Source organism: Balaenoptera borealis (genome assembly GCF_965194805.1).
Source record: "Balaenoptera borealis genome assembly, chromosome: 15".
NCBI classification, from domain to species: domain Eukaryota; kingdom Metazoa; phylum Chordata; class Mammalia; order Artiodactyla; family Balaenopteridae; genus Balaenoptera; species Balaenoptera borealis.
The window spans coordinates 25,160,272-25,186,330 of NC_138871.1; the positions used below are offsets into that span (position 1 = coordinate 25,160,272).

A 26,059-nucleotide genomic window follows, 5' to 3' on the forward strand; every position below is an offset into this window, starting at 1 on the left:
TTTGCTTTCCTTTCATTAGACTGGAGTTAGGTGGCAACATCTATCATGAAAAACAGGTGTTTGGTTTGTTGTTGTTTTAATTTATTTTACTGAAGTATAGTTTATTTATAATATTGTGTTAATTTCTACTGTACAGGAAAGTGATTCAGTTATACATATATATATACATTCTTTTTCATATTCTTTTGATTTATCACAGGATATTGAATAGAGTTCCCTGGGCTATAGAGTAGGACCTTGTTGATTATCATTCTGTATATAATAGTTTCCATCTGCTAATCCCAAACTCCCAATCTATCCCTCCCCCACTGCGCCTTGTCAACCACAAGTCTGTTCTCTATGTCTGTGAGTATGTTTCTGTTTTGTAGATAAGTTCATTTCTGTCATATTTTAGACTCCACATATAAGTGATATCATATGGTTTTTGTCTTTCTCTTTCTGACTTACTTCACTTAGTATGATAATATCTAGGGCCATCCATGTTGCTGCAAATGGCATTATTTCATTCCTTTTTATGGCTGAGTAGTATTCCATTGTATATATGTACCACATCATCTTTATCCATTCATCTTCAATGGGCATTTAGGTTGTTTGCATGTCTTGGCTATTGTAAATAGTGTTGCAATGAACATTGGGGTGCATGTATCTTTTTGAATTATAGTTTTCTCTGGATGTATGCCCAGGAGTGGGATTGCAAGATCATATGGCAACTCTATTTTTAGTTTTTTGAGGAACGTCCATACTGTTTTCCACAGTGGCTGCACCAATTAGCATTCCCAACAGTGTAGGAGGGTTCCCTTTTCTCCATACCCTCTCCAGCATTTGTTATTTGTATACTTTTTAATGATGGCCATTCTGACTGGTGTGAGGTGATACCTCATTGTAATTTTGTTTTGCATTTTTCTAATAATTATCAGTATTCAGCATCTTTTCATGTGCCTGTTGGACATCTGTATGTCTTTTTAGATAAATTTCTATTTAGGTCTTCTGCCCATTTTTCTATTGGGTTGGTTTTTTTTGTTACTGAGTTGTATGAGCTGTTTGTAGATTTTGGAAATTAAGCCCCTGTCAGTTACATCATTTGCAAATATTTTCTTCCAGTCTGTAGGTTGTCTTTCCATTTTGTTTATGGTTTCCTTTGCTGCGCAAAAGCTTATAAGTTTGATTAGGTCCAACTTGTTTATTTGTGCTTCTATTTCTGTTGCCTTGGGAGACTGACCTAAGAAAACATTGGTAGGATTTATTTCAGAGAATGTTTTGCCTATGTTCTCTTCTAAGAGTTTTATGGTGTCATGTCCTATATTTAAGTCTGTAAGCCATTTTGAGTTTATTTTTTGTGTATGGAGTAAAGGTATGTTCTAACTTCATTGATTTACATGTGGCTGTCCAACTTTCCCAACATCACTTCCTGAAGAGACTGTCTTTTCTCCATTGTATATTCTTGCCTCCTTTGTTGAAGATTAATTGACCATAGGTGTGTGGGTTTATTTCTGGTCTCTGTCTTTTCCATTGATCCATATGTCTGTTTTTGTGCCGGTACCATGCTGTTTTTATTACTGTGGCTTTCTAGGATTGTCTGAAGTTTGGGAGGGTTATACCTCCAGCTTTATTCGTTTTCTTCAGGATTGCTTTGGCAATTCTGGGTATTTTATGGTTCTATATAAATTTTAGGATTATTTGTGGTAGTTCAGTGAAAAATGGTATAGGTAATTTGATAGGGATCAGATTAAATCTGTAGATTGCTTTGGGTAGCATGGCCTTTTTAACAATATGAATTCTTCCAATCCAAGAGCATGGGCTATCTCCCATTTCTTTAAATCATCTTCAATTTCCTTTATTAATGTTTTATATTTCTCAGCATATGTCTTTCACCTCCTTGGTGAGGTTTATTCCTAAGTATTTTCTTTTTTGATATGATTTTAAAAGGGATTGTTTTTTTCTTTCCCTTTCTGGTATTTTGTTGTTAGTGTAAAGAAATGCAACCAATTTCTGTGTGTTAATCTTGTATCCTGGCTACCTTGTGAATTTGTTTATCAGTTCTGATAGTTTTTCTGTGGGTCATTAGGGTTTTCTACATATCATGTCATATAATGACAGTTTTACCTCTTCCCTTCCAATTTGGATCCCTTTTATTTCTTTTTCTTGTCTGATTGCTGTGGCTAGGACTTCCAGTAATATGTTGAATAGAAGAGGTGAGAGTGAGCATCCTTGTGTTGATCTAGATTTTAGCGTGAAGGCTTTCAGTTTTTCACCATTGAGTATTATATTGGCTGTAGGTTTGTCATAGTTTTTATTATATTGAAATATGTTCTCTCTATACCCAGTTTGGTATGAGTTTTTATCATGAATGAATGTTGAATTTTGTCAAATGCTTTTTCTGCATCTGTTGAGATGATCATGTAGTTTTTGTCTTTTCTGTGTCAGTGTGGTGTATCACATTGATTGATTTGCATATTTTGAACCATCCTTGTGACCCTGGGATGAATCCAACTTGGCCATAGTGTATGATCTTTCTTATGTGTTGTTGGATTCAGTCTGCTAGTATTTTACTGAGAATTTTTGCATCTATAATCATCAAAGATATTGGCCAGTAATTTTCTTCTTTTGTAGTGTCTTTGGTTGGTTTTGGTATCAGGGTGATGATGGCTTCATAGAATGTCTTTGGGAGTTTTCCCTCCTCTTCACGCTTTTGGAAGAGTTTGAGAAGGATCAGTATGAGTCCTTTTTTGTGTGCTTGGTAGGATTCGCCTGTGAAGCCATCAGGCCCTGGACTTTTGTTTGTAGGGAGTTTTTTTATTACAGATTCTATTTCACTTCTAGTGATTGGTCTGTCCAAAGTATCTATTTCTTCTTGATTCAATTTTGGTGGGATGTTTCTAGAAACTTGTCCATTTCTTCTAGGTTGTTCAATTTGTTGGCATATAATTGTTCATAGTATTCACTTACGGTTTTTTGTATTTCTGCAGTATCAGTTGTGATTTCTCCTCTTTCACTTCTCATTTTGTGTATTTGAATCCCCTCTCTTTTCTTCTTGGTGAGCCTATCTAGAGGTTTGTCAATCTTGTTTATCCTTTCAAAGAACCAGCTCTTGGTTTTATTGATTTCTTTCTATTGTTTTTTTAACCGCTATTTCATTTATTTCCTCTCTGGTCCTTATTATTTCCTTCCTTCTGCTTACTTTGGGTTTTGTTTGTTCTTCTTTTTCTAATTCTTTTAGGTGTTAGGGTAGGTTTTTATTTGGGATTTTTCTTGTTCTTTGAGGGAGGCCTGTATCACAATGAACTGCCCTCTAAGAACTGCTCTGCTGTAGCCCATGGATTTTTGTATGATTGTATTTTCATTGTCATTTGTCTCAAGGTATTTTTTAATTTCCTCTTTGATTTCATCATTGACCCATTGGTTTTTTTGGTAGCATGTTGTTTAGTCTCCATGTAATCTTTTTTTTTTTTTTCTCATTTCTTTTTCTGTGGTTGATTTCAGTTTCACGCTGTTGTGGTTAGAAAACCTGCTTGAAAAAATTTCTATACTCTTAAATTTGTTGAGGCTTGTTTTGTGCCTCAGTATGTGGTCAACCCTAGAGAATGTTCCATGTGCACTTGAAAAGACTGTGTATTGGGTTTTTTGGATATAATGTCCTGAAAATATCAATTAAGTCTAAATGCTCTAGTGTATCATTTAGGATCTCTGCTGCGTTATTGATTTTCTGTCTAGAAGATCTGTCCATTGATTTGAGTAGGGTGTTTAAGTCTCCTACTATTATTGTACTCCCATCCCTTTTCCCCTTTATGTCTGTTAGTATTTGTTTTATGTATTTGGGTGCTCCTATATTGGGTGCATATATGTTGACGAATGTAATATCCTCCTCTTGTATTGATCCTTTCATCATTATATAGTGTTCTTCTTTATCTTTCTTTATGACCTTTGTTTTAAAGTTCATTTTGCCTGATATGAGTAGTGCTACCCCTGCTTTCTTGTCATTTCTGTTTGCATGAGATATCTTTTTCCATCCCCTCACTTTTAGTCTGTGTCCTTCACTCTGAAGTGGGTCTCTTGTAGACAGCATATGGTAGGCTCTTGTTTTTTAATCCAATCTGCCACTCTGTATTTTTTGATTGCAGCATTTAGTCCATTGACATTTAAGGTAATTATTGATAGGTATGTATTTATTGCCATTTTTAACCTTGTTTTCCAGTTGATTTTGTATTTTTTCTTTGTTCCTTTCTTTTTGTTTTTCCTTTTGTGGTTTGATAATTTTCTTTTGTATTATACTTGTTCTCTTCTTTTTGGTTTTTGTGAATCTGTTGTATGTTTTTTGATTTGTGGTAACCCATATGGTTTTCAAGTATGTTAACCCATTACTATATCTACTTGCTTTAGACTGATAATCATATAGGCTCAAACACATTCTAAAATTTAAAAATCTACATTTTTTTACTCTCCTACCCGGCATGTTATGATTTTGATACCCTCTTTTACATCTTCATGTTTATCCTTTTTCTGTTCATTTTGCTTATCATCCCTTTCACAAAAATGTTTTTGTTTTTTACTTTAATCTGTATCCTGGCTTAAGTGATTTACTTTCCATTTTTGATTTTCTCTTTTATATAGATTATTGCTTCTTTTCTATTTAGAGAAGGCCTTTAATTATTTCTTTTAGTATAGGTTTAGTATTGCTGTTATTCTTTTAGTTTTTGCTCTTCTGAGAAATTCTATCTCTCTCCTTCTATTCCAAATGATAATCTTGCTGAGTAGAGTATCCTAGATTGCAGATTTTTTCCTTTCAGGACTTTGACTATATCTTGCCACTCCTTTCTGTCCTGCAATGTTTTCTATAGGAAAATCAGGTAATAGCCTTATGGTGGTTCCTTTGCAATTAACTCTTTTTACTCCCTTCTGGCCTGCAGTGTTTTCTATAGGGAAATCAGGTAATAGCCTTATGCGGGTTCCCTTGTAATTAACCCTTTTTCTCTTGGTGCCTTTAGAATCCTCTCTTTATCTTTAACTTTTGCCACTTTAATCATAATATGTCTTGGTGTAGGTCTGCTTGGGTTCATCTTGTTTGGGACCCTCTGTGCTTCCTGTGCCTAGATATCTGTTTCCTTCTTTAGGTTTGGGAAGTTTTCAGCCATAATTTCGTCAAATACATTTTCGATCCCCTTGTCTCTTTCTTCCCCTTCTGAAATTCCTATTATGCCTAGATTGGCACACTTTATATTTAAGATTTTAAAAACTTTTATTGTGGACATATAATAATATAATGAATCCCCCTCTGTGGACCATCATTCAGCTTCAAAAATTGCCAACTAGGGCTTCCCTGGTGGCGCAGTGGTTGAGAATCTGCCTGCCAATGCAGGGGACACGGGTTCGAGCCCTGGTCTGGGAAGATCCCACATGCCGCGGAGCGGCTGGGCCCGTGAGCCACAATTACTGAGCCTGCGCGTCTGGAGCCTGTGCTCCACAACAAGAGAGGCCGCGATGGTGAGAGGCCCGCGCACCGCGTTGAAGAGTGGTCCCCACTTGCCGCAACTAGAGAAAGCCCTCACACAGAAACGAAGACTCAACACAGTCATAAATAAATAAATAAAAGAACGCGAATTTCTTTAAAAAAAAAAAAAAAATTGCCAACTATTGGCTAACTTTGTTTCATCGATGCCCTCATGTACTCACCCTGCCCATATTATTACGTTTTAGTTAATAGACTTTTTTTTTTTAGAGAAGTTTTAGGTTCACAAAAAATTAAGCAGATAATATGCAGCATTCCCACCTCTCCCTCTTCACCCAGTTTCTCCCATTATTAACATCTTGCATTAGTGTGGTACATTTGTTACAATTGATGAACAATACTGAGACATTATTATTAACCAAAGTCTATAGCTTATATTACAGTTCACTCTTTGTGTTGTACAGTTCTATGAGCATAAGCTGTTTATTCCACAATTTATAGAGTTGATTATCCCTAAGACTATAAATGTCTGGACTAAATGTAAACTGCCTTCTAAATCTTTAGTCCAGGAACCAGTGAAATGATAAAAAAAAGCCCTTGGAACTAACTGAAAATTGTAAAGTTGAGACAACAGCAGACCATACTAAAAATCACCACTCCTGGTACATAAAAGCAACTGTAGCGCAAGTCATCTTTGCCCAAAGTGTGGGTGGGGCTGTGGGCTGAGGAGGAGCCTTCATCCTGCCCTGGCCCTTGTGGGCCTGGAGGAGACAGAACCCACTCTTCAAGGAACAGTAATTTTAATTGAAACAACATTGTTGAGGCAGCAGGAGCAGGAAGGAGAGCGTAGAACTTTTCACAAGCATGACTGGAGTCAGAACCTCCGAGGTCCTTGCAGCAGGGAAGAGAGGCCTTTGAGTCAAGTACTGCAGTTCAGTGCTTTGGCCTGGGTGCTATACATGTCACTTCTACTCAGACTTCCTTAGCTGCAAGGAGGCATGTGGCTGTGCCCGGCTTCAAGGGAGAGCGGAAATATTCTACCTTAACGGCAGTGTCCATGTACTCCAGTTGCTGGGGCCTCCACGGACTGTGACCCATGGAGACTGCTGCTGCCGTTAAGTCCCAGAGGTGGGGATGGGGGAGAGGCTCGGGGCTGCTTCAAGGCCTGGGCCCCACCAGTGGGTGACCCTGGCGAGGGCTCTGGAGCTCTGCAGGACACAGCCCTCAGCCTGTCCCTGAGCCCCCAGCTCACCCTCCAGCCTGAGGCCAGAGGGCCTGGAGGGCCCAGGGAGAAGGCTGTGATCCTCCTCTCACTGCACTCTCCGCAGCGAGGACCACTGCCAGGCTGATTGTTGGCAGAGCGGGACCTCTAACCACTGGCAAGCTTTATATTATCCCATAGATCTTTTATATTGCTTCCATTTTTTTCATTTCTTTTATATTGGCTTTCTGTCTGCTGTTCTGATTGGGTGATTTACATTATTTTGTCTTTCAGAACACATTTGTTCTGCATTATTCAGTCTGCTATTTATTGCCTTTAGCTTAGCTTTCATCTGGGCAACTGAGTTTTCTAATTTTTCTTGGCTCCTCTATATAGTTTCTAGTTCCTTTTTACAGTAATATGTATTTCAATTATAGCCTTTCTTAATTCCTTCAGTATTTTCACTATCTCCTTTTTGAAATCAGTATCTATTAGATGAAGATGTCTGTTTCACTGTTTGTTCTTTCAGGGCAATTCTCTTGATCTTTTAATTGGGAGTGGTTGTTCTGCTTCTTCATTTTACTTATATTTCTCTTACTCTATGAGTTTAGGAGAAACAGTTAACTACTGTGGTCTTGGAGGGCAATTTTTATGTGGGAGTATCCATGTGTAGCCTGCATAGGTTTAATATTTTTGGTGGGAGGGCTGTTTTTAGTATGGATGCCTCTTTCCTCAGTGTGTGCTGGCCGTTATCACCTTAAAAGGGGGTGTGACTGGTGTTGTGGTGACCCGAGCCTGAACTGAATGTTGAGCGGAGCCTCCTCTTTGCTCTGTGGTTGTCACAGCCCTGTTGGCAGCAGTGTCTGCCCCCTAGTTGTTGGAGTAGAAACCCTCAGATCTGTTTCTGATGTGTGGTGTGAGATAGGTGGAATTGGAGCACTCCCACTGAGAGAGGAGCCACTGAGTGTTCCTCTACCGGAGCTATCCACTGTGAAGTGCGCGCCATGGTGTCACCTGAAACCCATTGTGAAAGCTCACAAAGTATACTGTTGGTGGCATGCCCTTGGCCCCACCTCAACTTTGGGAATGCAGGCAGTAGTCCCTGGTGTCCCTCAGGCCCTGTGTTTACAAAGCCACCAGCGCAAATCAACCAGTGAAGATCCACTGAAGTCAGGTACCACGACTGCAGTAGTTGCACACCTGGACCCGCCATGGGAGCTATGGAAGCAACGCAGACCCTGTCCCAGCCTGCATGTGCGTGCACCCACAGAGCCCACAGATGCTAAGGCCAGACCCATCAGAGCTGCAGGAGCACCCGTTGTCCATTCAGATGTCATGCAGTCGCTGAGTTTTTACAAAGCCAGTGGCCGTGGCATAAATCTGCAGATCACACAGTTGTGGGGAGATGGCTTAGATTTCAGCCCCGCTTCCTAAGTTGTGTGACCTCTGGTAATCAACTCGGATTTCAGCCCTGCCTCCACTTGTGGGCAACCCCCTGGCACTTGCATGCTCCCAGAGCTTGTAGAGGTGGTGCCAAGCCAGCTGAGAGCATGCAGAGAAGGAGGCTGCTATGGTGACCCCGCCCCTCCCTTCACTCACATGCACGTTAACAGTGGGGTTTCAGTGGCAGTCCCACTCCCTCTGTGAGCATGCCAAGTGTGAGGCTGCTAATGGCAGGCACCGCCCCTCCCTTCTCACACCCCCTTAACAATGACACTTCGCTTCTATGGCGGGCCCAGGCTTCTTCCATGTATACCCACCAGTTGTCGCTGTACCACACTCCAGCCCCTTCCTGCTGCCTCCACACAGCCAACCCCAGTCCTCCCCCTGGGTCTGTCCTCTAAAGCTGGAGTATCAGCACCCAGCCCCCGTGTGCACCAGCCAATGTGCATCTCAGGCTGGGGAGTGCAGGGCAGTGGCCTAGACCATCTGTTCTGGTCTCTATGCAAACTGGCTGCTGCTGTCTCCTCTGAGCCTCTGAAGCTCCCTTTCTGTCCCACATGAGGGGGCTTCCGAGGTATGGGAACCTTTTCCTCTTTCATGACTCCCTCCCAGGGACACAGGTCCCATCCCGCTTCCCTTTTTTTTTTTTCTTTCATCCTACCCAATTACATGGAGATCTTTCTTGCACTTTTAGGTTCTGAGATCTGCCAGGTTCAGTAGGTATTCTGTGAGAATTGTTCCACAGAGATGTATTTTTCATGTATTTGTGGATGGAGGTGACCTCCATGTCCTTCTATTCTGCCACCTTGATTGGAGCCTCCAGTATGTGGTTTTTTGAGAGTATATTAGATCATAAACAGAACTAGCTATATAAACACTGAGAACCAAGCTTTTGTGAAAAATAAGATTTTGTAATTTGCCTCTTGCATGTGAATTTAAAGTTCTAAATTTTAAAACTGTGTGCAAATTTTAAAAACATTTTATTACAACCATGAAAAATGTCAGAGGCATGGAATTTTGAGCTGGTGAGACCTTGGTGTATCCAGTCTGCTTTCATGCTATTAATATTTGTAACACTAATGAATGTTGAAAACAATATAAATTTTCATATTATTTTTAGGGACGAGACATAGATCTCTCTCATAGCAGTGAATCTCAAACAGTGAAGAAGTTCGATGCTTCCATTTCATTTCCACCAGTAAATTTAGAAATTATAAAGAAGCAACTAAATACTAGGTAAGTAATATTAATTTTAAAATTTACATTTGTCATAGACATTTAATAGTAAAAAAAATTAGCACTATAATCTTTTTAACTATTAAATATTAGTATTAAACAGATTTATAGGAAAAAATTAGCATCACCTGTGTTACCACATTAACATAACTGATTTCCTTTTTTATATGTCTTTTAGTGTTTATAATAAATATATATCATATAGTTATAATCAATAAAATCCAATTCTGCTTTTTTCACTTACTATTTTTGTTAGCATTTATCTGCATTGTTAAATAGCCTTTAATTTTTCAAAATAATGTGTCGGGAGTGATGGCAGCAAGATGCCAGAATAAGAAGCCCTAGACTTCGTTGCCTCACAGAGATACCAACTTAACAACAACATACTGTCCAAAAAGCCTTTATGAGTACTCCAGAAATCAGGAAGTTGTAGTACCCCAGGCAAGCTCAAAGCCCAAAATAGCCACATCGTAATGGGTAAGAAAAACCATTTCATTCCAACTGCATCTAGCCCCTCTCACAAGCCAGCACTGCTTTTGATGGAGAGAAAAAACCCAAGTCATAGCTTTTCCATTGGGAAGGAGAAAGAAGAGTGGAACACTGTCTTTTGGAAGTACTGCCCAAGGGACTTGTTTCTGTCTTGTCTGTCTCAGAGCACTGATGGGGAACCATCATACATTAGATGCCTGAGGGCCACAGAGGACAAGAAAGAGCTAAGCAGCCTGTTGCAGAGCCAGAAAGTCTGCAGTACTACAAACACCAGAGGGAACAAGAGACTACAGAATCCTGAAAAAGAAACCCACAAATCTCTATAATTAGGAAATTTCATATAGAAGCCCAGAGAAGGTGCATCCCCCAGGAAAGGTTTGAGAAGACACTCTTCCCCACACAACACCACTGGGAATCTCCAGTCAGGCTGATTGAAATGCACTTAAGGGAAACAGATTCATATGGGGGAGAAACTCCCCTTAAGTGCGTTTTCAAATACACAAAACACAAGAGAAAGATAACCAGATACATGAAGAAACAAGGAAACATGGCCCAATCAAAGGGCCAAAATTAATTCCAGAACTAAAAGAAACAGAGGTCTATGAATTACCTGACAGAGAATTCAGAATAATCTTCTTAAAGAAGATTAATGTGCCATAAAAGATCACAGACAACTAAAGAAATCAGGGAGATGATACATGAACAAGGTTGGAATACCAACAGAGTTGGAAACTAAGAAAGAACCAGAGGTTCTAGAGCTGAAAGTGTAATAACTGAACTAAAAAATTTACTGAAGGTAGCAGACTATATCAAGCAGAAGAAACAAGCGAGACCTCAAAGAGTGATCATTTGAAATTACCAAGTCAGAGTAACAAAAAGAGAAAAGAATAAAGAAAAGTGAAGAAAGCCTAAGGGATTTATATGATGCTATCAAGCAGAACAACATATACATTATGGGAATCCAAGAAGGAGAAGAGTAGCAGAATGGGACAGAGAGCTTATCTGAAGATATAATGGCCAAAGACTTATCAGCCTGAGGAAGGAAATGGGCATTCAACTTCAAAAAGTTAAAAGGACTCCAACAAGGATGAACACAAGGAGGCTTACACTGAGACAATTATAATCAAACTTTCTAGATACAAAGAAAGAATTTAAAAAGCCACAAAACAAAAGCACCTCATCATGTACAAGAGAGCCCCGTAAGATTAACAGGAGACTTCTCAACAGAAGCATTACAGGGGCCAGAAGGGAGTAGGATGATATATTCAAAGCACTGAAAGAAAGAAACTGCCAACAGAGATTACTGTATCCAGCAAAACTGTCCTTCATGTATGAAGGAGAAATAAAGACCTCAGGTAAACAAAGCTGAGGGAGTTCATTGCACTAGACCTGCCTTACAAAAATTGCTGAAAGATATCCTTCAAGTTGAAATGAAAGGACACGAGACAGTAGCATGAAGCATACAAAAATACGAAGTTCTCTGGTAAAGGTGAATAAATATATAAATACAGAATCCTGTAATACTGTAAGAGTGGTGTGAAAATCCCTTTTAATATAGAATTTTAAAGGTAAAAGCACAAAAATAACTATAACATGTTAATGGATACAAAATTTTTAAGTGTAATTTGTGATATCAATAACAAGATATGGAGGGGGAGATATAAAGGAGTAGAGTTTTTGTATGTGATTGAAGTTAAGATGTTGTCAGTTTAAAATAGATTATTAGAATTATAAGATGTTTTTTGGTAATCCCCATGGTAAACAAAAAGGAAATACCTATAGAAGATATGCAGAGGAAAATGAAAATGATCCAGAGCACATCACTACAAAAAAAAACAACAAAACAGAAGGCAGCAAGAGAGGGAGAGGGACAAAATAACAAGACAGACAAAAAACAATTTAAAAATAACAATTGTAAGTCCTTCCATATCAGTAATTACTTCAAAAGTAAATGGATTATATTCTATAATCAAAAGACATATAGTGGCTGAATAGGTTGGGAAAAATAAAAGAAGCAAGATCTGGGAATTCTCTGGTGGTCCAGTGGTTAGGATTCTGTGCTTTCACTGCCTAGCACCTGAGTCTGATCCCTGGTCAGGGAACTAAGGTCCCACAAGCTGCACAGCCAAAAAATTTTAAAAAGCAAGAGCCAACTATATACTATCTGCAAGAGGCTCACTTAGATTTAAGGATGCATATAGGATGAAAGTGATAGGATTGCAAAAATATTCCATGAAAACAGTAAACAAAAGAGAGAGGAGTGGCATTACTTAGAGAAAAGAATTTTAAGTTTAAAACTACAAGAGACAAGGATATTATGTAATATAAAAGGGTCAATTTATTGGGACAATCTAGCAATTATTTATATATATATGTATGCAACAGTAGAGCACCTAACTGTATAAAGCAAATATTGACAGAGCTGAAGGGAGAAATAGCAATATTATAATAGTATGAGACCTCAATATCACACTTTCAAATAATTGATGAAATAAACAGAGAATCTTAAGGAAACAGTGATCTTGAACAAAGCTAAATGAACCTAACAAATATATGGAATGTTCCACCCAACAGCAGCAGAATATACTTTCTTTTCAAGCACACAGATCATACTCTGCAGGATAGATCCCACATTAGGTCACAAACAAGTCTTAACAAATTTAAGGTTGAAATCATACCTTTTCCAAGCACAGTGCAGTGAGACTAGAAATCAGTAACAGAAAGGGAAAGGGAAAATCCACAAATGTGTGGAAACTAAACACGCTGTTGAACAACCAATGTACCAAAGAAGAAATCAAAATGGAAACTATAAAGTATCTTGAGGCAAATGAAAACAAAAACACCAAAAGTTATGGGATGCAGCAAAAGCAGTACTAAGAGGGAAGTTTATAGCAATGAACACATTAAAAAAGAAGAAAGATATCAAATCAACAACCTAACTGTACCTCAAAAAACTTAAAAAAGAGCAAACTGAGCCCAGAATTATCAGAAGGAAGGAAATAGTAAAGATTAGAGCAGAATTAAACATAATAGAGCATAGAAAACAACTGAAGAAAAATCAAAACTGAAAGTTGTTTTTTTTTTTTAAGATCAAAAAAATTGACAAACCCTTAGCCAGGCTAAGTGAAAAAGAGAATAGGTTCAAATAACAAAAATAAGAGAGAGAAATGTTACAGCTAATGCCACAGAAACAAAAAGGATCATAAGGTACTACTCTAAACAATTATACACCAACAAACTAGATAACCAAGAAGAAATGGATCAATTTCAAGAAACATACAACCTACCAAGACTGATTTATAAAGAGATGAAAAATTTGAACAAACCTGTTACTAGTTAGGAGATTGAATTAGTAGTTAAAAACCTACCAACAAAGAAAAGCCCAGGACAGATAACCTCACTGTATAATTCTACCAAACATTTAAAGATGAATTAACACCATTCCTTCTCAAGCCCTTCCAAAAACTGAAGAGGCGATAACATTCCCAAACTCATTCTATGAGGTCAGCATTACCCTGATCCCAAAATCTCAGACAAAGATAGTACAAGAAAAGAAAGTTAATAAGCCAATATCCCTGATGAATATTGATGTAAAAACCCTCAGGAAAATACTAGCAAATGTAATTAACAATACATTAAGAGGATTATACACATGACCAAGTGGGATTTATTCCTGGAATACAAGGATGATTCATAAGAAAATCAGTGTGGTATACTACATTAACAGAATGAAGGGCAAAAACCACATGATCATCTCAATTGATACAGAAGACACCTTTGACAAAATTAAGCACACTTTCATGATAAAAACCCTCACCCAACTAGGAATAGGAAGAAATTACTTGAACATAATAAAGGCCATATACGAGTAGCCCACAGCGAACATCATATTCAGTGGTGGAAAACCAAAATCTTTCCCTGTAAGATCAGGAACAAGGCAAGGATGCCTATTCTTGTCACTTCTATTCAAAGTATTGGGAGTCCTAGCCAGAGAATTAACGCAAGAAAAATAAATAGATAAATAAATAAATAAAAGACATCCAAATAGGAAAGGAAGAAGTAAAATTATCTCTGTTCACAGATGATATGATCTTTTATGTAGGAAAGCCTGAAGACTACACTTACACACACACACACACACACACACACACACCCTGTTAGAGCTAATAAACAGATCTAGCAAATTGCAGAATGAAATATCAACACACAAAAATCAGTTGTTTCTATGCACTAACAATGAAAAGTCCAAAACTATATATTTAGAAAACACTCATTTACAATAGAATTAAAAAGAATAAAATTTAGGAATTAACTTAGTCAAGGAGGCAAAAGATTTGTACATCAAAAATTATAAAACATTGCTGAAAGAAATTGAAGACATAAGTAAATGGAAAGACATCCCATGTTCATGGATTAGAAAACTTAATACTGTTAAAATGTCCGTATTACCCAAAGCAATCTATAGATGCAATGCATTCTCTATCAAAATCCCAATGGCATTTTTTGCAGAAATAGGAAGAAATCCTGAAATTCATATGGAATCTCAAAGGACCCAAGAAAGAAAAAGCACAGGCAACAAAAGCAAAAATAGACAAGTGGGACTACATCAAACTAAAATGTTTCTGCCTAACAAAGGAAATAATCAACAGAGTGAAAAGGCAACCAACCGAATAGGAGAAAATATTTGTAAACCATATATATGATAAGTGGTTAATACCCAAAATATATAAGTAGCTCATATAACTCAACAACAGACTATCCAGCTGAAAAATGGGCAAAGGACTGGAATAGACATTTCTCAAAGAAGACATACAAGTGGTGAACAAACATGAAAAGATGCTCAACATCACCAATCAGGGAATTAACAAATCATAACCACACTGAGCTATCACCTCATACCCATTAAGGTGGCCACTATGAAAAATACAGAAATTGACTAGTATTGTCAAAGATATAGAGAAAAGGGAACTCTTATACACTGTTGGTGGGAATGTAAAATGGTCAGCTGCTATGGAGAACAATTTCCGAAAAAGTTAAAAATAGAATTACCATATGATCCAGCTATCCAACTTTTGGATATATAGCCAAAAGAATTCAAAAGAAAACAGTTCAAGAGATATTTGCACATTACAGCATTATTTACAATAGCTTGGAGATAGAAGCAACTTAAATGTCCATCAGCAGATGAATGGGTAAAGAAAATGTGGTATTTACACACAATGGAGTATTATCAGTGGTAAAAAAAAAAGAAATCCTGTCATGCCACAACATGGATGAACCTTGAGGACTAAGAGAAATAAACCAGTTACAAAAAGATAAATACTGCATGATTCTACTTATATGAAGTATCTAAAGTAGTCATACTCTTTGGAACTGAAAGTAGAATGGTGGTTGCCAAGGGTGGGGGGAAATGGGGAGTTGTTGATCAGTGGGTATAGAATTTCAGTTCTGCAAGATGAAAAAGTTCTAAAGATCTGTTATACAACAATGTGCATATCGTTAACACTACTGTAATATACTTTAATGGTTAAGATTGTAAATTTTGTTATATGTTTTTGACTGCAATAAAAAATAATAAGCATATTAGTAACATTTTGTTCATTGATACAGTTAGTATATCATGATTTATTTAAGTATTTCTGTGTTAGACATTGACATTTTGATTTCTAAATTTGTCTATTATAAATAATGCTACAGATGTTCATTATGAACGTTTTGTTCCTATAAGTCACTTAAACTGTTATTTTCTTTTTTTTTATAAATTTATTTATTTATTTTTGTCTGTGTTGGGTCTTCATTGTGGTGCACAGGCTTCTCATTGTGGTGGCTTCTCGTTGCGGAGCACGGACTCTAGGCGTATAGGCTCAGTAGTTGTGGCTCACGGGCTCTAGAATGCAGGCTCAATAGTTGTGGTGCACAGGCTTAGCTGCTCCGCAGCATGTGGGATCTTCCCAGACCAGGGCTCGAACCCGTGTCCTGTGCATTGGCAGGCGATTCTTGACCCACTGCACCACCAGGGAAGTCCCGAAACGGTTATATTATTTCTTAAGTTTCTGGGGAAAGTTAACTGCAGCAAAATTAGGCATATTTTTATGGTTCTTGATACAAATACATTTCTAAAGCACAGCTAACCATTCATTATCTATTGCTATTAATAGTTATCTCTTAAATAGTATTAATCTCATGTTTATAAATAGTATTTTTTGTTAAAGATAAGGCAAACCCCGTAATAGTTTGTTTTGTTTTAAATATTTATATATTTTCTGTTTTACTACTTAGGATCTAGTGTGCATCTTTAGATATATGAAAGAATAAGTATGACAGTAAAAGTCTCATTAGTCCTTACAACATTTAATACAAGGAGAGAGCTTGGTTCTCCTGCCACCAAAGCAAGTATTCTTAAAGAACATTTTCGTTGCTTTTTTTTTTTTTTTTTATACCTGGGAATTTTTTTCTAATACCTTGGAATAGGTTCAGAATTTTCTCCCCCTGTATCTTTTGTATAAATCAGGTTTACAGTAGCTTCATTCCTTGATCACACTGCAACTAAAATATGTTGGTCATGGTTTATTTAAATAGTTTGATGCAGAAAAGGACCTTCTGTAACATTTTATTGTGAAAGATATGAAAATTTTAGATGTACCATTTTTAGATTTCAGGTTATCTCTGTATTCTAGGAGGTTGGCAAACTACCAGCCTACTGCCCCTTTTTGTATATAAGGTTTTATTGAAACATAGCCATGCTTGTGCAATGTATTGTCCGTAGCTGCTTTTGTGCTACAGCATAAAATTGAGGAGTTACAACAGCAACCATCGAGCTTCCAAAGCCTAAAATGTTTACTATCTGGCCCTTTACCAAAAAAGTTTGCCAGCCTCTGTTCTAGGTCATTGTTTTTCAGTAGTGATGTTAAGTGATGAGATTATCTTGATTAAAGATGATTTTTGTAATGTTTTCACTATCATTTATTCTCCTTCTGATACAGAGCTAGAATTATAGATAGATTGCATCTAGAATCACATATAACTCAGAACTTTTTTTTTTTGAGATTGTGTTTGAGAGAGTTGTCTTGCATGAGTAATAGAACAGAAAAAAATAGCAGACCACTGATATAGATTAGCATTTCACTTTATCCAGATAAATGTTATTTTTAACTTTAGTGTACTTTATTTTTTTTATTAACGGGGTTCTTTATTTTAAAAGAAAATATATTTTATGGTTTAAAGACAGAAAAGTCAAACAGTACGAAAGCTTATACAGAGAAAAGGAAGTCATCTTCCCCAGAGGAAACCATTTCTACCAGTTTCCTATGTTTCCTTACAGAAGTAATATATATGTATGTCTGTATAAGCACATATGTACTTATATATTGCCCCATTTTTAATACAAAATTGAAGCACACTTATATACCCTGTTCCATACCTTGTTTTTCCATATATGTACTTACACATTTACTGCTGTAACCGGCAATACTACACTTAAAGCATTTAAAGCTACACTTTAATACTACACTTAAAGCATTAATAATGCTTGCTGTACATTATTATCTTGATTTATTTCTTAACTGCCTCTGTTTTTTATATAAAGCAAGGAAAGACTTCCAGAGACAAATGCAGTAGTCATTGTTCAAGGGAAACTTGAGAAGAGGACATTTGGCCTAAGCAAGTGCTTGCTAATGAGTTTTCATTTTAGAGGAGGTTAGCAGAAGTTTAATTTTTTTTAATTGTTTGATTCAAGTCCAAATACTATGAATTTGTTATTTCATTTAGTTAATTCTCTAATTCTAATGTGCTCACAGTGTCAAATATTAGTGTAAAACACATTCTAGATTTTTTGTGTGTTTCTTATATGTAAGGGGTAAGTGAATTTTAAAAGATAAGCAGATGTTGAATTGTATTTGAGAGTTTTTTTATGTTACATCAGTTGATACATGTGATATTCACAAGAGCTGAAAGAAACTGGGCTTTCTGAACATCAACAGAGCAGTATAGGGGCTACAGCAACAACAGAGGGAATGAAATGCACCTCACGGAACATCAAATTCTAACGACAAAACAGAAACCATTATGAGTCACAAAACAGATAAATTATATCAAATCATAACATGCTCAAATGGTTTTAATACCAGCTCAGATACCCATATTGCAAGGAAGACCACAGACTGATTTAACAGTAACTCCACATGGACTCCTGTGTTTCAAATATAAAACCACTGATTATTGCAGGAACTCACCTTGTTTATAAAATCTGATCAATCCACACTTACTAACTTCTCCTCTAAGACTAACTTATGATTAGCTCCAGCACCTAAAAATCTTTAAGTGTCCTTTCCTACCTTTCCCTTTGAAACCTCTTTTATCCTGGTGTTTTCCTTTGCTCTACAAGTCTTATAAACCCAGGTTCATATGATTGTCAGTTTACTTGGTGGTCTTTATAAGGTAGATTTGAAAAAATTTTTCATTAGACTGCTACTTACTATAATAGAAATAAAACTTTGTAATATAAAGCAGTTTTTATTTATTTTTATTTTATATTTATTTAGATTAACATTACTACAGGATACTCACCGCTCACACCTGAGGGAATATGAAAAATACATACAAGATGTCAAGAGCTCAAAGAGTACCATCCAGAACCTAGAGAATTCATCAAATCAAGTTCTAAATTTTAAATTCTATAAAAGCATGAAAGTTTATGTGGATAATTTAATTGACTGTCTTAATAAAAAGGTACATATCTATAAATATGTAATCATTTCCTTTTTATGGAGAAATTCCCTTACAATGTGATTTTTTTAAAAGTCTAAATCCCATAAGTAAATATTTCATCTAGGACTCTTGCTACACATTTTTGACATACTGGAGTATTAAGTGTTCCCTCAATGTTGGACAGTTAGACGTTTTTTGTAATCATTTTGCAACTTATAAATAGCAGTATACATTTTTAAAATTCCATCTGTTTAAGAAAAGTTCCTAGAAAGTAAATTATTAAGTGAAAGGGTCTAAATATTTTTAAGGCTTACGAAACATTGCTAAATTATCCTCCAGAAAGATTGTATCTAGTTTACTACATTAAAAAATGGTTTTTGTTTTTACATATTTATTTTGATCTCAAACAAACCCTTTGTTTTGTTAACACATGTAGTTTTTCTTCTTTTGAATAATTGTGTCCTTTGCCCTGCTATCTTCTTGGTTTATACGGAGGTTTTTTGTGGGGTTTTTTTCCTTTTTTCTTTTTCCAGTATATGGTGAACAGTTCTTTATTGCTTAAAAATTTTAGTGCTTTATCCTATTTGATGTAGGTAAACATTCCAATTTGCTTTGTCTTTTGATTTTGTTTGCAATGGTTTTTTCACATTAGATATGTTTTTTTGTTTTTAATTTTTTTTATTGAAGTATAGTTGATTTACAACGTGTTAGTTTCTGGTATACAGCAAAGTGATTCGGTTATGTATATGTATGTTCATTTTCATATTTTTTTCCATTATGGTTTATTACAGGATATTGAATATAGTTCCCCATGATGTACAGTAGGACCTGGTTGTTTATTTTATATATAGTAGTTTGTATCCACTAATCCCAAACTCCTAATTTATCCATCCCCCACCCCCTTTCTCCTTTGGTAACCATAAATTTGTTTTCTGTGTCTATGACACAGAAATATGTTTTCTATGTCTGTTTCTGTTTTGTAAATAAGTTCATTTGTATCATATTTTAGATTCTGCATATAAGTGATATCATATGGTATTTGTCTTTCTCTTTCTGACTTATTTCACTTAGTATGATAATCTCTAGGTCCATCCATGTTGCTGCAAATAGCATTATTTCATTCTTTTTTATGGCTGAGTAGTATTCCATTGTGTGTGTGTGTGTGTGTGTGTGTGTGTGTGTGTGTGCATGCGTGTGTACACCACATCTTCCTTATCCATTCATCTGTCAGTGGACATTTAGGTTGTTTCCATGTCTTGGCTATTGTAAATAATGCTGCTGTGAACATTGGTGTGCATGTATCTTTTCGAATTAAGAGTTTTCTCCAGATACATGCCCAGGAGTGGGATTGCAAGATCATATGGCAACTCTATTTTTAGTTTTTTAAGGAACCCCCATACTGTTTTCCATAATGGCTGCACCAGTTTACATTCCCACCAACAGTGTAGCAGGGTTCCCTTTTCTCCACACCCTCTCCAGCATTTGTTATATGTAGACTTTTTGATGTTGGCCATTGTGACCAGTGTGAGGTGATACCTCATTGTAGTTTTGATTTGCATTTCTCTAGTAATTAGCAGTGTCATCAGATGTTTTGAAATTTTTGTGTTAATCAGATTTATGAATCATTCTTTTCCATTATAATTTCTGTTTTTGTTTTATACATACTAAGTCCTTACACTGGGGTCTTAAGTTGTCCTTTTTTTAAAGTAGACTAATCATTTTAAAAATATACTCTTTCTGCATTACTTTTAATTTACTTTTAAAATATTATAAATAATTGTATTTTCTGCCCTATTGTTTTAAGTTGACTACCTTTAATATCACTTGGTAGTTACTTTTCTGAAATATCTATTACAATGTAACTTTCTTCATTCATCCTTGAAGAATTCCACTGTCAAAGGCTTGAATCCATAGCATTAGCTATGGAACATCGTTGGAGTTGGGGGGATTGTTGCCCAAGAAATATAAAAATGCCAATTTCAACTAATCACTCAATTCTTCTTGACAGCTTTCTTACTTGTCTGGTTAGGTCTCTTCCGTTCTCTATTTTTTTCAAATTTTACCAGTTTCCTCAAGTGTTCCCTACAGTCTGCCCCTGCTCAGCCTGTGAAAAATAGCTGCAGTCATCATTTCCTCCTTCTCTCTTAGCTCAAAAAAGAATCCTTCTTCTTATCTATCCACTCTTACCATGTTCCTGACTCCAGCCCATTAGGTTTTATTATTTATGATATTTATAGCTGTTTTAATACACTAAGTTGATTTTCTAGTTTTATTAGTATTAAAAGTATTGGAAGCTAGGTCTGTTCCTCACAATGTTCTTTTAATTGAGATGAGATGGTATAAAAAATGTTTCTGTATATGAGAATTGAGCATGTAATGTGCTTATATATAAATATTATTTTTTATAATTCATTAATGATGACCCACAAAATGTTACTTATATATGTATTTCAGATTATCAACATCCAAGAAATAGAATCAGCCATGCATGCACTCCTTGTAAAACAAGCCATGATCTTTATGAAACGCAGGCAAGATGAATTAAAACATGAATCAGCGTATTTACAACAGTTATCACGTTAGTGTTTTTCATGTTCAATGTGATTTTTTATTCATTAAGCTAAATTATCAGCTAAAAGATAAAAATATTTTTATTCCTGTATAAAAAATGTTTTTTGAGTATTTTCCCACTAACCTTTCACTTAGCCCCTTCCAAAAATCCCAAACCATTTAAGCTAGGGCTTCAAAATGTCTTAAATGCAGTCTAAAACTAAAAAATGAAAATTATAACTTCTAATCACTTAGTATTTGAAACAAAATATTTATAGGACCATTTAATGACTGTTTGGAGATGACTTGACATAAATATGTAGACTGTGTCAGAAATACAACTTTATAAATTTTCCATAGCCCGTCCACAGATTGTTTGTGGAGGTTAAAGAAATTCTGGTGGGTTCAGCATAGAATCATCTGTAAGATCTTATTATATTAATAAAAGATTTGGATGCTTCCCTTCAGTTCTCACACTGGTTTTGTATTTTCAGAGATGTCTTCCATTGATTAAGGTGCTGTCAGGGTATAGTGAAAGAAATGGGACCATAGCATCAAGTAGATGATAAAAGCAAAATGAGAATGACTCAAATACATGACATTCAGTTGGTCATAAATTACAGTACATGCTAAAATAGGAAATAATATGAATGACATATTGGTAATGCAGATGTTTCTAGCATTTGACTATAGGGACAGAAAAAAAACTGGTGAAAACTGCTGAAAAAGAATACGAGGGAAAGAAACTTTATATTAAATTTTGTTACTGTTCTCAAGTGCTGAACTATATTCACCATACAAGGTACATTTTCTTAGACTAGCAAACTCAATGACTGTTAATATTGTGATAGGGAGTTAACATTGCAATTTCATTGCATGATGAAATATGCAATTTAAGCATATTCTATGTGTGTGTCTTTATATATACAGATATGTATATATACCTAAGATATAACTTGTTTTCAAAGTGTTTCACTGTATTTCTTTTGAGAATTTGCAGTATGAAATCAATTTTATTCATTAACAGGCAAAGCTGAGATGTCAACAAATAGAAGCTTGGCTATAGATGAAAAAACTCAGTGGATTTTAGAAGAGATTGAATCTCGAAGGTAACTATATAAAGACTTAAAGCATCATTGAGCAAGTATTTTTTGCTACTTAAATACAATTAACCATATAGTATAAATAACCATAACCTAGCATATTAATTTGTGAGAATGATGTAAAACCAAAATTTATGGTTTAAAGATGCACTGGTATATTTGGATCAGTCAGAAGGAATGGGTAAAATGACATTTGTCAGGCTGGGAATGGCTCATACCTAGAAGCCGGTCCTAATTACATTGTTACCTGCTCTTCCAAATCTGGGTAGGCTATGGGAATGTCTTACAGGAAAAAAGAGGGAGAACCAATTCAGATTAATGAAGCTAAAATGTCAAAAATATTAACATAAAATTGCATGCAAATGTGATGGTTTATTTCTGGGTATTTTAAGTAAGTGATGACTTTACTTTTTGTTTTAAAGCATTTCTTTTCAACAGGAGCTATTTGTTTTTTATTTGTTTTTGGTTTATTGCAAAATATAGGGCACGAAGAAGACAAGCAAGGGTTCTTTCTGGGAATTGTACTCATCAGGAAGGAACATCTAGTGATGATGAACTATCTTCAGACATGATTGACTTCCAAAAAAGCCAAGGTCAGTTATCAAGTTTCTAATGTGTCTTGAAGTATTGAAATGATGGAAAATGCTTTACTGTGATTGCCCTTAATTATTTAAGCTATGTAAAATGGTTGGTAAAATTCAGGAAAAAAGGAATACTTTTTTTTTTTTGCATATATGACTTGTCCTTACCTCTGAAAAAATGGATAAAATGGAGGAGCATGATGAGTATTCCTGAGTTTTCTCCGTCAACCTTTTTCATCTCCTGTTATAAAGGAACCATGAACATTTTTGGCTTCATTTCCCTACTGCATACTTTCTATATTATAATTTTTAATTTAAAATAATTGAATTTAGTAAAGCCCAGTTTTAGCATTATAAGGTAAAATATGTATAGTTGAGTGTGGGCTTTACAGTCAACCAGATGAGTTCAAAGAGGGAATCTAGTCTGTGTGATCATTGGCAGATTCCTTGACTTCACTATATCTGATATTGTTGTTTGTTTGCTTGTTCTTTGTCTGTAAATAGGTAGGCTAGAAGCACCTACCTTATAGGGAACATACTTATGATGATGAAATGAGATAATGTATTTATAATGTTTTGGCATATAGCAGGGGCTCAATAAACGGCAGACTTTACTAGTGTCAATTGTTACTAAAGTGTTTTTTTAATAAAACCTAATTTATATGTTAACGTCAAAGGATAATTTTCAGCTCAGTTGATTACATAAGTTATATATAACTATGTTTATAGGAAGCAAACTTCAGGATCATAAACTTAAAATGCATATTATACAGAGACTCATTTTCTTCACAGGTGACATTTTACAGGATCATAAGAAGATTTTTGAAGATGTACACGATGATTTTTGTAATATCCAGAATATTTTATTGAAATTTCAACAATGGCGAGAAAAGTTTCCTGATTCTTATTATGAAGCTTTCATTAGTTTATGCATTCCGAAGCTTTTAAATCCCCTAATACGATTTCAGTTGATTGATTGGAATCCTCTTAAGGTACATAAGCTTAACATGTGAAAAAAATAATCCTGATCACATTTAGTTACTTAAATCCTCTAGTTATCAGGTTAACTATAAAGTACCTTACCTTTAACGTTGGAATTGATAATTTGTGCTTTGGAGTAATAGTCTGCACTCGTCTTTTCTTGGTTCTCACTCTGTTTTTAAGGCTGAGTGACACTTAACATCAGTAAAAGAAACACTTTTTCTTTTAAATCTTCTTCTATGATAAGTTTAAGATCACTCAAAAAAGTAAAGGTAGTATTAGACCTTAAGAATTTTACTGTCTGTTTGAGTGAAATTAAAATAGGTACCAAGAGTTCTGAAGTTGGAGATGACATAATGGGAATACTTGGCTAGGAAAGCTACAATGAAGATGAGGAATTTAAATGAGGATTTGAAGGATATATAGAATTTAAACAGGAAGACAGAGGAAGGAAAGGGTATTTCATAAAGGTACATAGGGAGAAATATTAGTAGAGACTGCATAGATCCTAAATTAAGAGATATGAACTTGTTTTGATAGGTAATGGGAGGCGTGACATGATGAAGGTAATGTTTTAGGAAGCCCTGAGCAACAGGCTAACTTGGAGGCTAGGGAGAAAGAGTTGAAGGTATATACTGAAAGGCTATTGCTGTAGCCCAAGTGCAGGGTGAAGAATTCCTCACGTGGGGTGATAGTGACAAAGGGAAGGGAAAGAAAGTGTTGATTACAAGGGAAGAGAAAGAAAGTGTTGATTACAAGTGGCGTTATGAAGTAAGAATCAGTAAAATACTGAGAATAACCCTAACACAACACATCAAAAAGATGACCCCAAGGTTTGGAGTCTGAGTTATTAGTACAATGGTAGTTCCATTCATAAAAATGGTGACTTTTCAGAGAGGAAAACGTTTTTGATGGAAGTTTTACTTTATAGACAATGAAATGATGATGGGACATCCATGTGGATATGCCTGTTAAGCAAACAGAAATGAGAAAATGAAACTCTAGGAAGAAAGGAGAGCTGAAAATAAAGATTTAACAAAGTAAAGGATGGATCCCTGTCGTTTTATCTTCCTCTGCTCTAGTCATGCATGCCTTTAGGCTCTGTGTTAGGGCCATGCAGTGTTCATAGTTTAGGAGCCAAGCTTATCCCTAAGAAAGTGGTAGGTAGGTGGTCGGAAAGCAGCCTACTTGTTAACCACTCCAGCTGAACTGAGTACTCTGTTACGTCTAGCAAAGATCTGTTCATTCAGTTATTCAGCAAATAATAATTGGCCATCTGCTGTTTGTTTAATAATAAGCTAAACCACATGCAAAGTATACATTTGTGCCAATGAGACTTGAGAGAGCCAGATGAATTTTGCGTGAGGTAAGTGTATTTTTATAAACAAAGTCCATGGCTATTTTAACTGCTGTTGTTATAAACGTATATTTTGCTCCTAACAGTACCTGCCATGTAGTAGTCTCTGAACACATAGTGGACATTTCTGGATATGAATGAATGCATGAAACGCAGTGTTCTGTCCTACTGCCTAGACATCATGTCTTAGTCATGTCATCCTGCCTACCCTTGGTGGTCTAGTACTGTATATATTGGGTTAAAATATGGAATTATTCTCCTTTGATCCTTAGAAAAGCTCTGGTAATTACTGAAAAAGTTAACTATTTAAAAATAAACTAATGTTTAAGAATTTATTTATAACTTGGATACTTTTATTTATAAGTTTGATTCCATAGGTCTAAAACAGATGCCATGGTTCACATCTATAGAGGAATTTATAGATAGCAGTATGGAAGATTCAAAGAAGGAAGATAGTTCTGATAAGAAAATCTTGTCTACTGTCATCAGCAAAACAATTATTCCTCGACTTACAGGTACTGTTTTGTAATCTTGGTAAAATTAAATTGTTCTTTGGCAAAGTATAAGATCATTAATTTCTGTTACAGTCACAAATTTTTTTAGACTTTTTTTTTTTTAATATTTATTTATTTATTTATTTATTTATTTATGGCTGTGTTGGGTCTTCGTTTCTGTGCGAGGGCTTTCTCTAGTTGTGGCAAGCGGGGGCCACTCTTCATCGCGGTGCGCGGGCCTCTCACTATCGTGGCCTCTCTTGTTGTGGAGCACAGGCTCCAGATGCGCAGGCTCAGTAATTGTGGCTCACGGGCCCAGTTGCTCCGCGGCATGTGGGATCCTCCCAGACCAGGGCTCGAACCCGTGTCCCCTGCATTGGCAGGCGGATTCTCAACCACTGCGCCACCAGGGAAGCCCCCTTTTAGACGTTTTTGAACACAAGAACTGTAATATGCAGTAAAAATCAACAGATGT

General features: G+C 35.9%; 1 protein-coding gene across 5 annotated transcripts in view; it reads left to right on the forward strand.

Moving 5' to 3' along the window:
* Positions 1 to 26,059, forward strand: part of GCFC2 (GC-rich sequence DNA-binding factor 2) — a 73,719-nt gene that overhangs the window by 26,498 nt on the left and 21,162 nt on the right. For 4 of the 5 annotated variants that reach the window (XR_014234846.1, XM_082356969.1, XM_082356967.1 and 1 more), the window contains exons 5-11: positions 9,208 to 9,323; positions 18,353 to 18,539; positions 20,973 to 21,096; positions 22,096 to 22,177; positions 22,655 to 22,764; positions 23,545 to 23,744; positions 25,455 to 25,605. Coding sequence is in view for 4 of the 5 variants with exons in the window: in XM_082356969.1 (XP_082213095.1) it covers positions 9,208 to 9,323; positions 18,353 to 18,539; positions 20,973 to 21,096; positions 22,096 to 22,177; positions 22,655 to 22,764; positions 23,545 to 23,744; positions 25,455 to 25,605 (970 nt within the window). In the remaining variant the exon portion in view is untranslated. Of the gene's footprint in view, positions 1 to 9,207; positions 9,324 to 18,352; positions 18,540 to 20,972; positions 21,097 to 22,095; positions 22,178 to 22,654; positions 22,765 to 23,544; positions 23,745 to 25,454; positions 25,606 to 26,059 lie in introns of those variants that run through there. The other variant, XM_082356970.1, reaches the window with a different exon arrangement.